The 15,064-nt window shown below is 42.7% G+C and overlaps 1 protein-coding gene across 1 annotated transcript in view; it reads right to left on the reverse strand.

The window, feature by feature from the left end:
* Positions 1-13,207: 13,207 nt before the first annotated feature.
* Positions 13,208-15,064, reverse strand: part of LOC108411292 (complement C3-like) — a 38,248-nt gene continuing 36,391 nt past the window's right edge. The window contains exon 41 of the mRNA XM_037543228.1: positions 13,208-13,524. Within this exon, the coding sequence (XP_037399125.1) occupies positions 13,389-13,524 (136 nt within the window). The 3' untranslated portion in view covers positions 13,208-13,388. The remainder of the gene's footprint in view (positions 13,525-15,064) is intronic.

Consider the following 15,064-nt stretch of genomic DNA (forward strand, 5'->3'; position numbering starts at 1 on the left):
TGTGCTGTCTTTAAATGCCATCAAGTCGTGAGTGTTTCTTCAGAATATCCTGTCTTCTGTTTGGGACTTCAGGTTTTTGAATGCCTTGTCCATGATTCCTACGATGGTGTCTATCCACGTCGTTGTTGATTCTTCTCTTTTACCTTCATTTTCCTGTTCCAAGCATAACAGTCTTTCTCAACGATATTCCAGTAGTTATTCTCAAAGTATGTGCAAAAAATAAGAGCTCCAGTTCGGTTATCTGGGCTTTGAGTGAGAGGCTCTCAAAAGTCCTCACCAACACCACAGTTTAAAGGCATCAATATTTGTCCTATCTTGCTTGTTTACTGTCACGCTTTCACTTTCATAAGGAACCACAGAGAAGACCACCGCCTGGACAGTTCTGACAACCCTTCATCATTATTCTGAGTGTCAATCCGTGTTGTATTCTTCGAGTGTTGGAACCTTTGTTATTGATCATTTTGATGAAAAAGGAATACACTTTTTCAGTTAGATGTAAGAAATGATCTTTGCTGTAGATAAAGCATGATGTCCTTGACATTGTTTTAGTGCCGTAAAAGGATTTTCTAAAGGGTGAAAAAATGATTGAGGTAATTTTGTCAGTTTCAAGATTAATTCAGGATGCAAAAGTGATTAAAAAGCAACATTATATTAGAACATTGATTCAATAAATTAAATCTTGCTACTGGGGCAGTTTTGGGCAGGAGTTTGGGGAACCAGCCTTTCTGGTTCAAACCCCTGAGCTGACAGTGCGTGACTGAGGTGCCCTTAAGCAAGACACCTAACCCCAACTGCTCCCTGCACTCTCAGTAAAAAAGGTATGAGACTGTCACTGGGGCAGTACCCTTTTTTGTCACGATGGTGGTACCCTCAGGGGTACATCTCAGCACCATTAGTCAGGGAACATAACTGACCCAGAATCCACTGAAATTATATTTTCTAAGTTGTAATGACTCTACACCCCCGCCTCACCTCCAGACTTTTATTTTATTGCTGTGTTATAAACATTAATTTATAAGAAGGCACAAATATCTACAACTTATAGATACTTATAGGTACAACTTATTTAAGGTACACAATTGGACTTAAAACCATTGTTGCACCTTTGAGGGTACAGTTACATTGTTTGTACCTTGATGAACTAATCATGTACCTGCATGGTATCTTTATTTCTAACAGTGTGGACGCTGTGGATGGAGCTGCCCATCGCTCTGTATGTGGTGTTTCACTGCATGGATGGGTTAGACTGCGGAGGTGAAATTTCCCCATTGTGGGACTAATAAGGGTCACTTCATTTTAATCTAATCTTAATGTAGATATAACTTTGTCCCAGTGATTGAATGTTTTCTAGGTATGTATGAAAAATACACATGATTAGTGTTATTTAAGCTAAGTAGCTGTGTCATTTATAACGTCTTTTCTGAGAGACATAAAGAATTAACTTTCATGAATATTGCTTTTATCACAGTGGCAGGACCGGTGAGTTGAGATGCATGTGCCTTAAAGACTGAGGTGTGTAAATGAGCTCTGTTTGGCTGCCCGGTATTGTGCCACATGCTAACAGATGGAAGTTGCGGATAAATCTATAAGTGCTAGTTTTGTTGGAATACAAATTAATTATTTCTTAAATATAGTGACCAATCTTCATGAATGTGTGTTTTTCATGATCTCAAAGACATTCTGGTCTAGATGTTTGTGATTAAATGCTTGATTTTGGTCTCAGAGACCAATAAAAAAAAAAAAAACAGAAGTTGATGCTTGTGTTTGAAGTTAATTCCATATCAAGCATTTCAAAAAATTGATATATAATTTTGTGAAATGCCCTCCAACCAGTAGTTCATGTGATGTACGTTCTTCAGTCTTATTGAAAAGTCATCTCAGATGGCTCTTCATGAAGCTTCTTGAGGGCACTCCAAGAGAGTGTAAAGCGGCATCAACAAAAGGCAAAGCAAAGCAGAAAGAAGGAGTTGACCGAAGAATCTAAAACAGAAGATATTTTGGATTTTACAGGGTTTTGGATTATGTTCACTGAATAAATAACTGTTTTTTATCAGTTCTGATGTCCACTACTGTACACCATTGATCTAGAACTGGATTTCAAAATCATGTTTCCTCAATAGGACTATAAGCAGTTGCCACATCCTAAAACAGAAGCTGAAACTACATACTCATCTTATGTCTAACTGCCTCTTGCAAGACTTTGAGAAGATAAGATTATTTCAAAGTGTGTGTCATGCTGGAAAGGTTGTGTGAAATTGACCTCACTCCAAGGTCAATGAAAAAGCTTTCTCACCCACATTTATATTGCTATGATAAAAAATATAACAGTTATCAGTTATATACAAGGTTTTGTTCTAACAGGAACAATGTATTCACAACATGAAGTCATGGATGGGAATGAACTTTTTAAAACTGAATGCTAGCAAAACTGAGATGCTTTTAATCTTCCCAAAAGCACTGATGTCTAGTTCATTTGGCTGTAGTATCAATATTGATGAGATTTTGGCAATACTTTAGCAGAAGGTACCAAAATGCTTTGACATTCACATCCATACTATCTAGACCACTCCTAGCTGCCCCCTATCAAAGCCCTCAGTATGTTACAGTATGTATAGAATGTTGCTAGATCTTGCTTAAACAAACATCCCTGGTGTGTACAAGGCTGAGCCCCCACTATGGCTACTCAGGCCACATCTCTGTGATACTCACTCCAGTACAGGCCGCTCATCAGACCAAATCTTTGCTTGCCAAATCTTTGCTCTTCAGGACTGTTTTGAGCACACCAACTGGGAGATGTTCAGAGAAGCAACTTCAGGTGACTCCATTGACCTGGAGGAGTACACAGAATCAGTGACTGGCTACATCAGCAAGGGTGTTGATGATTGACACCCCAACCAGAAACCATGGATGACTGCAGAGGTGCGCACGCTGCTGAGAACCCATGATGAGGCCTTCAAGTCAGGGGATAAAGCAAGCCTCAGAATAGCAAGAGCCAAGCTCTCCTGGGCCATCAAAGAGGCTAAGCATGCCTACTCAAAGAAAATCCACGATCATTTTCAAGGCACTGCTGACACACAGCGCATGTGTCAGGGCATCCAGGCCATCACCAACTACAAATCACCTCCACCTGCTTGTGACAGTGATGCCTCCCTTCCAGACACACTAAATAACTTCTATGCTCAGTTTGAAGCACAGAACTGCACTCAAGAGAGCATTTGCCTTTGAATTACAGGTGCCATGACGATATGAGATACTGGACTGGAAGCATGAGAAAAACAAGGACTGACTTGTCTAGGGTTTAAATGTTTTGCTGAACTAAGACTTTTATTTTATTTTATTTTTATTTTTTATGCCCACCACCACCTCCCCGCACTGGGTCTAGAGGAGTCCCTTGGACCGAGCCGGCCCTCCGGATCAGTTTGTCCAGTTTCTTCCTGTCTGCAGTGGAGATGCTGCCGCCCCAGCAGACCACTCCATAGAAGATGGCTGATGCCACCACTGTGTCGAAAAAGGTCCTCAGGAGTGGCCCCTGCACTCCAAATGACCTCAGTCTCCTGAGCAGGTAGAGTCTGCTCTGTCCCTTCTTGTAAAGTGCAGCTGTGTTGTCTGACCAGTCCAGTTTACAGTTAAGGTGCACACCCAGGTACTTATAGGAGTCCACTCTTTTTCAATGTCCGTTCACCACCAGTTTTTTGGTCTTCCCTGCATTGATCTGTAGGTGATTCCGCAGACACCAGTCCACAAAGTCCTGAATCAGTTCTCTGTAGTCTCTGTCGTCCTCATTTGTGATCGCTGAGTCATCAGAGAACTTCTGTAGGTGGCAGTTGGGTGAGTTGTACATGAAGTCTGCAGTGTACAGGGTGAAGAGGAACGGTGCTAACACCGTCCCCTGTGGGGCCCCTGTGTTACAGACCACCATGTCGGACACACAGTCCCTTGTCCTCACATACTGTGGACAGTTGGTGAGGTAGTCCAGGATCCAGTGTGTTAGGTGATGGTCCACCCCTGTCTGTTCCAGCTTGTCCTTCAGGAGCCCAGGCTGTATGGTGTTGAAAGCACTGGAGAAATCAAAGAACATGATTCTCACAGTGCACCCAGGCTTCTCCAGGTGAGAAAGAGCTCCATGCAGCAGGTAGATGATGGCATCATCCACCCCGATGCCAGGCTGGTAGGCAAACTGAAGTGGGTGAGCTCACCATAGGGCGGAGTTGTCTAAGGACCAGCCTCTCCAGTGTCTTCATCAGGTGTGACGTCAGTGCCACCGGCCTGTAGCTGCTGAGGTCCTTTGGGTGCTGTGTTTTTGGCAATGGCACCACACAAGATGTTTTCCACAGTTGTGGTACTCTCCCCAGCTTCAGGCTTGTGTTAAAAATGTGCTCCACTATCCCGCACAGCTGATCTGCGCAGGACTTGAGGAGCCTGGCACTGATGCCATCCGGCCCTGTAGCCTTCCTCGCCTTGATCTTCCTGAGCTCATTTCTCACCTGGGCCATTGTGAAGGTCAGACTGGAGCAGGGGGGGTGCTGAGTGTTGAAATGTGCGAACGGGGTGTTACGACAACCAGCAGAACCAGTGGGGGGTGGGTGTGAGCTGAAAGTTGTTGTGCTGGGGGTGGTTGTGAGAGGGGGGGTAGAGCAGCATGTTGGAAGTGCCAGACAGGAGGGTTTCAGCAGAGATGTCTGTGTAGTGGGAGGGGCGGGTGAGTGATCAAACCTGTTGAAAAACAGATTGAGATCGTTCACCCACTTTTGGTCCCCTACTGCTTGAGAGTCGGACTTCTTGTGGCAAGAGATTGCTTTAAGGCCTTTCCAGACTCCTGGAGCTCCATCTTCCTCCTGTAGCTAGCTTTGCCCTCCCGGATCTTCCTCCTCAGCTCCTTCTGCACCGCTTTCTTATCTTTCTTATCTTATCTTTCTTACCTCCTTATCCCCTAATCTAAAGGCCCTCTTCTCCTTCAGGAGAGCCTTTATGTCAGGGTTAATCCACGGCTTGCTGTTAGAGACACACCGTACAGTCCTGGTGGGTACAGTGTTCTCCACGCAGAAGTTCACATAGTCTGTTACACAGTGCGTGAGGCTGTCTATGTCCTCCTCCTCATGATCACACAGCACTTCCCACACCGTTGTATTAAAACAGTCCTTCAGAGCCTCTTCAGTTTCCTCAGACCATTTCTTTACTGTGCGGGTGACTGCTGGTTCCCTCTGTACAAGAGGTTTGTACACAGGCAGGAGATGAACCAGGTTGTGATCAGATCTTCCCAGGGGAGGGAGGGGTGATGACCTATATGCCTCCTTTGTGTTGGCATAAAACAGGTCCAGGATTTTATTGTCTCTGGTGTGGCAGGTTACATACTGGGTGAAGGTGGGCAGAGTGGAGGACGGGGAAGCGTGGTTGAAGTCGCCGGAGATGAGAAGGAGGGCTTGAGGGTGCTGTGTCTGCAGTCTGCTCACAGATGAGTGCAGGATCTCACAGGCAGTCTCAGCGTTGGCGGAGGGGGGGACATACGTAGTTACCGCGATTACATGCGAATATTCCCTGGGCAAGTACAGGGGCCTCATGGTCACGGCTAACAGCTCGATGTTATTTATGTAAAAATACATAAATAAACAAATAAATGAGTTAAGATATTCAAAATTCTTGTGGTCAATTAGCACTAAGAGCTGGTGAGCAGCACCTTCCAACCAGTGATGACACTCCTCTAGGGTGAGTTTTACTCTAAGGAGCTCACAATCTCCCATGCTGTAGTTCCATTCCTCAGGACCTAGAACGCAACAGGGTACAACTTTTCAGGGTCACCATTATGCTGACTATGATGTGTCATAGTCTGGAGAAAAGATCGAGATATCATCAACGTAAGTGATCATGAATCTCCCTATCATGTTTCAGTGGACATCGTTGATGAATGATTGGAAGACAGTGGGGGTATTACAGAGCCCAAAAGGCATGACCAAGTACTGAAAAGTGCCCCCTTGTGGTGACGAATGCAGTTTTCCATTCATCTCCTTCCTTAATACGAATCAAGTTGTAGGCACTATGCAGATCTAATTTGGTGAAAAATCATGCTCCACAAAGATGTTCAAGGACTACAGGGATAAGTGGCAAGGTATAGGCAAATTGTTTGATGTTATTGACATCAACGTCAATATAAGGCCTAAGACCTCCATCCTTCTTCTTAACAAAAAAGAACCCTGAAGTGGCTAGGGACATGGACAGACTGATAAACTTCAGCTGGTGCCTCACTATGAGGCACTCACCATCAATGTACTCCCCTCCCCCCCATTGTTTTCTCCACTTCTTGTGTTAGCAGATACACATTGGACAGTGAGGGGGAAGCTTAGTGGCGTTCTTTTTATTGAAAACTAGTAGGTTGGAATATTCAGGGGGAATGTATATATTGAGAGTGGTTTCTGGACTTTCAATGTTGGTAGAACGTATCCTGAGTGCAGGGAATGTGAGACAATTAGAGTAACAATAGTCTGACCAAACGGTTACTTCACGGAAGGACCATGAGATCTACGGGTTATGTTTTTGCAGCCAGGGAAGACCTAAGATCATGGCAAACTGGGAAAAATCTATAAGTAGAAAGGGCAAGTACTGCCATACTTCGAACCCAACCCCTTTGTGGGAACACTCACCACATTAGCGTGTGGATTTTAAATAATTTTATGGAGCAGAGTGACTGATGTGATCTGTCTGGAAACAGGAATGCCTGAATAATGTCCTTGCTGCTCTGCTCTGCAGCACAAACACTGTATGTCTGAAAGGCCAGCAGGTTCAAGCTGTGTCAGTCATGATGCCACACTGCTCACACCATGCAGAAGCAGTATGTGTGAATAAGGCCTTATCTAGATTTCCACCTTTCAGGTCAAACATGTTTTCCTGCCCAGTCCATCAGGACCCCAGTAACATCCGCTTTACAAACCCACTGAGAGTCCCCATCCACTTTAAGCTGTAGTGTTGTGTTGTGTGTCATAAGTTAAAGCAAGCTCAGAATTCTGAGACAGGAGGATTTTTCAAATAATTATGAAAAATTTATATATGATTAAATTTGACATTGTGGACATTTTTGAACCCTCCAGGCCCCTAATAACTGTGATATTGTGATCATAGTAATACAAATGTGGGTGAGAAAGCTTTTTCACTGACCATGGAGGTGCAGTGAGGTCAATTTCATACAATCGTATAAAGCATAACAATCAGCATGACACATTTCACCAAACAATCTTATCTTTTAAAGGTTTCGCAAGAAACAGTAGGACATGACCTGGAGCATGAATATTCAGCTTCTGTTTTATGATGTGCTTACAGTCCTATTGAGAATGCACATTTTAAAAACCCAGTTTTAGATCTATTTGTGAAGTTACTGAATATGACATCTGTATTTACATTGTATTGCAGGGGACGTCAGAACTATGAAATAACATGTACTGTGTTTTCTGATTAAGAATGCATTTGTTGTGGTAAACTGGATGTCTATCAATTTGCTTGTGACATGATTTTGGCTTCTTATTTGCCAGCTTATTTTTCCAAGATTCGTTCAATGTATAATCAGCCCTTCTAGCGCCATGGATGCAGTCTGTGCTGGTCAAAGTAGCTTCACTGCAGCAGCAGGACAGACAGATGGTCCACAGTGATGACAGGAAGCTACAAAACTTGCCTATTATCAGGGAGGGAGAGACACCTCCTGAATGGCAAGCCTCCTCAGTGAGTGTATTGGTTGGCTGCTGGCACAGCTAGTGAGGCTTTAAGGCTCTTGGGTCTTCCTAAGGCACAGCAGGGTGAGGGTTCTGAGTACGCTTAGGTTATGAGAATGCGTGACTCTACCTCTAAACTAATTAGCTCATGGGTGTTAAGATAGGAAAAATGTACTGTTGTGGCCATACAGCAGACTTCTTCAACTCCCTCTTAGGGTAGCTTGGGCAGTCTAACATCTAACATAAAAACAAATGAAACAAACATGTAGATAAGCAATAGACAAGGTTGGCACTCTGAGCTTTTGCAGCTTCCTAACTTTGCTTTCTGTTATTCCTTCTGCCTTAAAATGACTTTTTGTTCCTATTTTTGTTTGGCTTTTTAACTATTCACAGTCCCCAATTCTGATAGGTGATACATGGATTATGAGCTATTCTCCACAAAGAGATTCCTCATTATGCAGGTCATTTCATGGCCAAGAAAAGATAGGAGTGATGCTGATGTTAGAATAAGGCTGAATTTTAACCAGCAGTCTGCGCCCTAATCTTCAGGGTTAAAGGGTGGTGAATTAGCAGTGCATAAGAATGAACTCCATTTCTTGTTGGACTGTTTTAAATTGTGTGTAAGAATGCTCAGCAAAGCTTTATTTTACTGCAAACGAGGATTATTTTATTTTTACTTAAAAAGCGAAGTTTTCATGGTCAGGCTGTTCACCTATGTTTGTAACCCCTCCTAGTAATTACAGCCCTGCTCTGTTCCTCTTTCCAGTTCTGAGAATTTGTATGCCTTGTGTTGTAACCGTCATGGTCATATGATCATGGTTTTTCTGCTATATTATTATTATTATTGTTGCTGGCATTTCCACCTACAGCCTCAGGGGGAGCTTTAATCTATACTAACTCCTTGAGGCAGGTTCAGGAAATAAAAGGGCAGGCAAAGAGGAAGCAGAAGGGAGTTGTTTGCACACATGTGCTCTCTTCTTGTGCTATTTGTCTCCTGTACTGGGAAACTTGTAGTGACAGCAAAACGAGGCTTCATGAACCATGGGGCTTTCAAACCCAAATGTTCGCCAAAAGGTTCATTATCTGAAGCCTCACTGAATCGTTTTCAATAGTGACACCTGCTGTGCAAAGGGATGTATGACAGACTAAATGAATCCTGAGCCAGAGCGTCCTGGAATTATTTTTGCCACTCTGTCTCAATGAATATTAAAGTGTGTGTTTGCATGGAAATATTATTAGTTGAGTATATATATATATATATATATATATATATATATATATATATATATCACTGTTGTCTGACAAAAACATCATCTTCAAAATGGTAACTTTACAGGAGAAGGAAAAAAAACATACTTTACTTTTAATATAAGTCAGTGGAACCAAACGTATTTTCCAGTCATTTTGGGCCGTTTATTTGAGTCTGTTCATCATGAAATTTACACACAATGTAAACAACAACAGGTCTTTTCAAATTAAGTCAAAAATGGACATACAAGGTTATTAGGAGGAGCCTTTATGCCACCCTACAGTCCCACTGTTGGTGTAAGGATTACCATTCACAATAGAGGACTTTTCACTAAAACCCCAGGAACTTTCCACTGGACTGTCCAAACACACGAGCCATCGTCCACCTTCAAGATATCCATGTTCCTCAAGTATTTGCCCCATCAATTACAACCCTGGTGAGATTGTTCCTATCGCCATTGCACAGTAAAACCTGGACTCAGTGACTTCATGTGTTGAAGCTGAAGGACTGAGCAAGTGTATATTGATGTTGGTTGTTCTTGTTTGGGTAGTGGCACGGTGGCGCGGTGGGTAGCGCTGTCACCTCACAGCAAGGAGGGCCTGGGTTTGATTCCCCTGGGTGACTGGGGTCCTCTCTGTGTGGAGTTTGCATGTTCTCCCCGTGTCTGTGTGGGTTTCCTCTGGGTTCGCCAGTTTCCTCCCACAGTCTGAAGACATGCAGCCAGGCCAATTGGATGTGCTACATTGCCCCTAGACATGAGTGTCTGTCTGTCCTGCAATGGACTGGTGACCTGTCCAGGGTGTATCCTGTCTTCCAGCCAATGACTGTTGGGATAAGCTCCCGCAACCCTGAGGGAGAAGTTGCTTAGAAAATGGATGGATGGATGTTCTTGTTTGGTTATATATAGGATTTGGAGGTGGACTCAATACATTTTGAGGGTTTGTGTTGACATGTTTTCTGATCTCAGTTATTATTTTTGCATTTCCCTCTGACACTCTCCTATACATCTTCCTCCATGGCACGGTAGATGCAGGTTACCCATAATTTCGAAATGTTTCTGTGTGAGCCTATTTTAAGTAGCCGGTTACAGTGTTGCCTTTTTTGATGGTTTAGTGTTTCTGTGTTTTGTCATGTTTCTCTTAGTTTCACTTGCTTCAGTTTTTTCCTGGGCATGTGTTCTGTTTCCCTCAATGTTGTTAATGGAATTCCATCTGGCTCGAAGAATTTAGCTACTCCTTTGGTGACCCAGACACCAGTTAACCACTAACAAACTCATGAGTGCATCCCTCACCTCGACTGTCTCAATGACGTATCAAACCTTCGGAGGCTTCTGGAACAGAGAGGCTTTTGTAAGTGAGGTAACTGCAGGTAATAATGTACAAGACACAAACCAGTGACCCTCTTCGACACTCCTGTTGTCTTCAAATTTACTAAATTATTTTAATCCCTGGGGTCAATTTGACCCCAGGAATTTAGACCTCCAGAAAGTGACTATAATTAAAATTGTTACCCAAGCTTGTCAGGCACTTCAAGATTCTTTGTTGATTACCTTCTTTACCCCTAATGAGCAACAAAGCCCTCCCTTTACGGGTCATATTTCTACAGTACAAACAAAGTCCTCAGCCACCATAAGTGCTAAGGAGCGACCTTGTCCTTGAGCTCTCATGGGTGCACTGTCCTGCTCTGCCCTTGCCTGGCAGCTGAACAAGAGCTCTGTCAGATCAGAGACACTGGATGCGGTGGAACTTCTTGAGGCTGATGCAGTGAGGAAGTATTCCAATGCCAGATCGTCCTGCACCCTTCTGAAATGCTGTGTATGCCTGCCGAACCATAGTGCTTAGTTAGATCTGTCTGGTCATCCATACCACCAGTGCCTGCCCGAAGCATTGCTGGAGGGCCATGATCAATGCCGCTAGGCCGTCGTGTTGGCACAGCATGATTGCTCCTTGTCTATGTTGTGTGAACTATCAGTGTCCTCACAGGAACATTGTGTGTGAAATGTCAAAGTGAGCTTTTAGTGATTCTTGCACTACTGCAGGTAGAGTTAAAATTCCATGGTAAATCATCCAAAACAACCACGACAGACGACAGAAACAAATGTGTGTAAAGTGTTGATATGTATTGATTTTATACAGCTAAAACAGCCTGGGGTCAAAGTGACCGCAACAAACACCAATGATTCATACAAAATGGGTACAAGACATTAAAAACTTATCCTCATGTTAATTTGATGTTTGTCAAATTGTCCCTATTAGTTTAGGAATAGTCATTAAATGTGAAGCAAAGCATGCAAGTCCTTTATTTAGAGATATTAAACACTGACTGGCGTCCAGTTGACCCCAAAGATAATTTGAGGGTTAAAAGGAAGTTCAGAGTCAGCAGGAAGAATAAACGGTCACACCAGATGACTTCTTATAGCTGAACCATCATTCTCAGGCTTGTCCTCAGAAGTTAGGCATATTACGTACTTTAGTGTGATGATAGGATGGTCGTAGGAACCAGAGGCCATGATGCCTACAACACAAATATATCCATTCTATTTATTATCCAACACCAACAGCATACCTACATGTGCCTTTTTGATAGTTGGATGGATGAATGGATAGATTTGTTTTAAAAAATTATATGTAATGATAATTGTGGTAAAATAGAGGGAAATCTGGTGTTTTCTTTGGGGACTATTGCCTTACACCACTCTGCATGTATCTCATGCATACATTTTAGGCTTTGGATTATATGGCATGGCGGTGCAGTAGGTAGTGCTGTTGCTTCACAGCAAGAAGGGCTTGGGTTGGATTCCCTTTCTGTATGGAACTTGCATGTTCTCCTTGTGTCTGTTTCATCCTACAGTCCAACGACACACAGTCAGGCCAATTGGAGGTTCTAAATTGTCTCTAGGTGTGAGTGAATGTGTATGCCTTGTGATGCACTGGCAACCGGTCCAACGAATAGACTTCAGCAGCACCCAGGATGATAAGCGGATAACTTATGCAGAAACCTATCAATTGTCTTTAATGATGCTTTATTGATCTGATAGAACTGCTGTGATAATGCTAATTTCCACTCAAGGGGATTCCAGTGCCAAGCTAACATTAGTTTGCATGTTGTGCTTTCACAGTGACTCCCACAGTTAAAAAAACTAAACTGATTTCCTGAATATTAACACTAGTCCTCCTGAGATTTCAAGATCCTCAGGACATCACCCCTCCTTCTTGCCAGCAATTAGAAGGACCATACATCACCCTTTATTATGTTAATTCACAGAGGAGGACTGAGACAGCAGCTCTGTGTGTGAACCTTGTTTGCTGGCAAGTTCACTTCGACCTTGCCAACAGTATGAACGACTGACTGAACAAACTAACGAAACGAAATTAAACTCGTACAAGGAAATGTTGAAATTATGTTAAACTGAAACAAGGAAATACTAGGAGTGTGTTTTATTTACACAATGAACAACGGAAATGCACAAGCAATTTCACCAAGTAAACGCCAAGAAATGGGTTGCAGTTTGTCTTTTGACGTAAATGGGTAAAAATAGCTGTCAATCAAAACAGGATTCAGCCTTTCGTCTGATCCTTCGTCTTCATCCTTGAATTATAACTTTTGAAACACGATTCTACAGATTCTCCGTCGCGCTGTCGGATCGGTAACATATACACTCGGGTTGTAACTTGAAGTTCACCTTCAAGTTGTGTCATGTTAGGTGCTTTGGGAGCTGTAGGAGCTTTCTGTGGGCATGGGGGGTTTCCACTTCCACCGCACTCCATATCATTACCAAGACAATGGGCGTTAATCGCTTCACAGCAGGGGAGTGGGCTACATGGTCGCTGGTTTCCCTTACGAAAATTTTCGTAGCTCACGGAAGATTAGTGTTAAATGAAAGAGCCTGTTATTTATGCTCAGCTAAGAAAACAAAAATCCAGGCAGAAGGCCTATAAGGACATCCACTATTGGGAATTAAAACATAATTGGTTGATTCCTTTGTCACTTCATAATTGTGTTAATCTACTCTAAAGCCTTCTGCCCAGCTCCTGAAATCCTAACCAACTGGTGAGCTTGCTTGGCTGCATCTACCTAGATACCACAGGGAAGAAAAATCCCGATTGGTCAATTTTCTCCTTTTACAATTGCAAGATCCTTCTTGCAGTACATGTAGAGATGAAATAGGACTAATATGCTACATGCATATCATTTTTAGAAATCATTTGGCTCCAAAAGACCCCCATATGTTAAAAATGTAACAGAATGCAAGCATGCCAACAAATACATTGCTTTTGGAAAGTTTATTTGATTTTCTTCAGCTATCACGCACTGAGTTTATACACTTTTTAGAATAAATGTTTCCGTTTAGTAAATCTGGAGGCACAAGAATGGTATAAGCAGAACTAAGCTGGTGGAATATGCATTAGAAAAAAACAACTTATTAAATGTCACTGGCATCAGTATCAGCATCCAAATTTCACGAGGTTCTGAGCGAGTCCAGTGATGCCGACGTATTTATCTCTGTATTCAGGAGTTTGGCCTTCTTCATATGTGGGCCAGTATTCAATCCACGTCTGGTCGTCCAGGACGTACTGCAGCCTGATAACGAATAGAACAATGAGTATACACACACATACCATCAGCACCACACATAACCTGCACACCTGGGAAGGCACCATTAATGATGAAAGGTACATGCAGGTTTTGGAGCAACATCTGCTGCCTTCCAAGCAGCGTCTTTTTCAGGGACGTCCTGCTTATTTCAGCAAGACAATGCCAAGCCACATTCTGCACGTCTTACAACAGCGTTGCTTCGTAGTAAAAGAGTGCGGGTACTAGACTGGCCTGCCTGCAGTCCAGACCTGTCTCCCATTGAAAATGTGTGGCGCATTATGAAGCTCAAAATACGACAACGGAGACCCCGGACTGTTGAGCAACTGAAGTTGTACATCAAGCAAGAATGGGAAAGAATTCCACCTACAACGCTTCAACAATTAGTGTCCTCAGTTCCCAAACACTTATTGAGTGTAGTTAAAAGGAAAGGTGATGTAACACAGTGGTAAACATGCCCCTGTCCCAACTTCTTTGGAACGTGTTGCAGGCATCAAATTCATAATGAGTGAATATTTGCAAAAAACAATAAAGTTTATCTGTTTGAACATTAAATATTTTGTGTTTGTAGTGTATTCAATTGAATATAGTTTGAAAAGGATTTGCAAATCATCGTATTCTGTTTTTATTTATGTTTTGCACAACGTCCCAACTTCATTGGAATTGGGGTTGTACAATAACCCCATAGGCTGGGCTGACTACACCCTTTAGCCTGATGTCAACCCCAAATGTTCCCCTTTCAACAAATTTTCACAGTATGGTGCCACTTTCTTTAGGTTGGAAACTCGATCAGATGTGACCGACTGAATCTTGTGACAAATGAGCAAAAATAGAGGAAATTTGGTGTGGGGCAAATACTTTTTCACAGCAACTTTAGCTAGCAAGTAAGGTGCTTAACCAGTCAGTTTGGCCACTTTAGATTTAAAAGTTGCATATAATGAAGAGAAGACAACTTAATCACACTTATTCATATGATAGTGAATTATTAGTTACAATGTAATGATTGTAATAGCCCTAGTATGTACACTGCTGCCTCGTCATACTATGTTTTTATAATTTATTCATTTATAGTCAGATTTCAGAGTAGACTCAAGCCTGTCAGCACACAATGTAAATATTCATTAGACAACTGACTGTAATTAGAGATGTTGAGCACATTTAAACATATTTTACATAGGCACTTCTAAGGTTATATGACTTCAGTCATCTTAGGGACATTAAGATTAAGATACTCTTATTAGTCCCACAACAGGGAAATTCCATCTCCGCATTTAACCCATCTGTGAAGCGAAACACCACATACACTCTAGTGAGCACACACACACTAGGGGGCAGTGAGCACACTTACCCAGAGCAGTGGGCAGTCCAATCCGCAGCACCCAGGCAGCAGTTGGGGGTTAGGTGTCTTGCTCAAAGACACCTCAGTCATGTGCTGTCGGCTCTGGGGATCGAACCGGCAACCTTCCGGTCACTAGGCTGGTTCCCTAACCTCCAGCCCATGACATTTACAAACCAAAAGCAAATCCTT

This window comes from Pygocentrus nattereri, chromosome 12 (genome assembly GCF_015220715.1).
Source record: "Pygocentrus nattereri isolate fPygNat1 chromosome 12, fPygNat1.pri, whole genome shotgun sequence".
Lineage (NCBI taxonomy): Eukaryota > Metazoa > Chordata > Actinopteri > Characiformes > Serrasalmidae > Pygocentrus > Pygocentrus nattereri.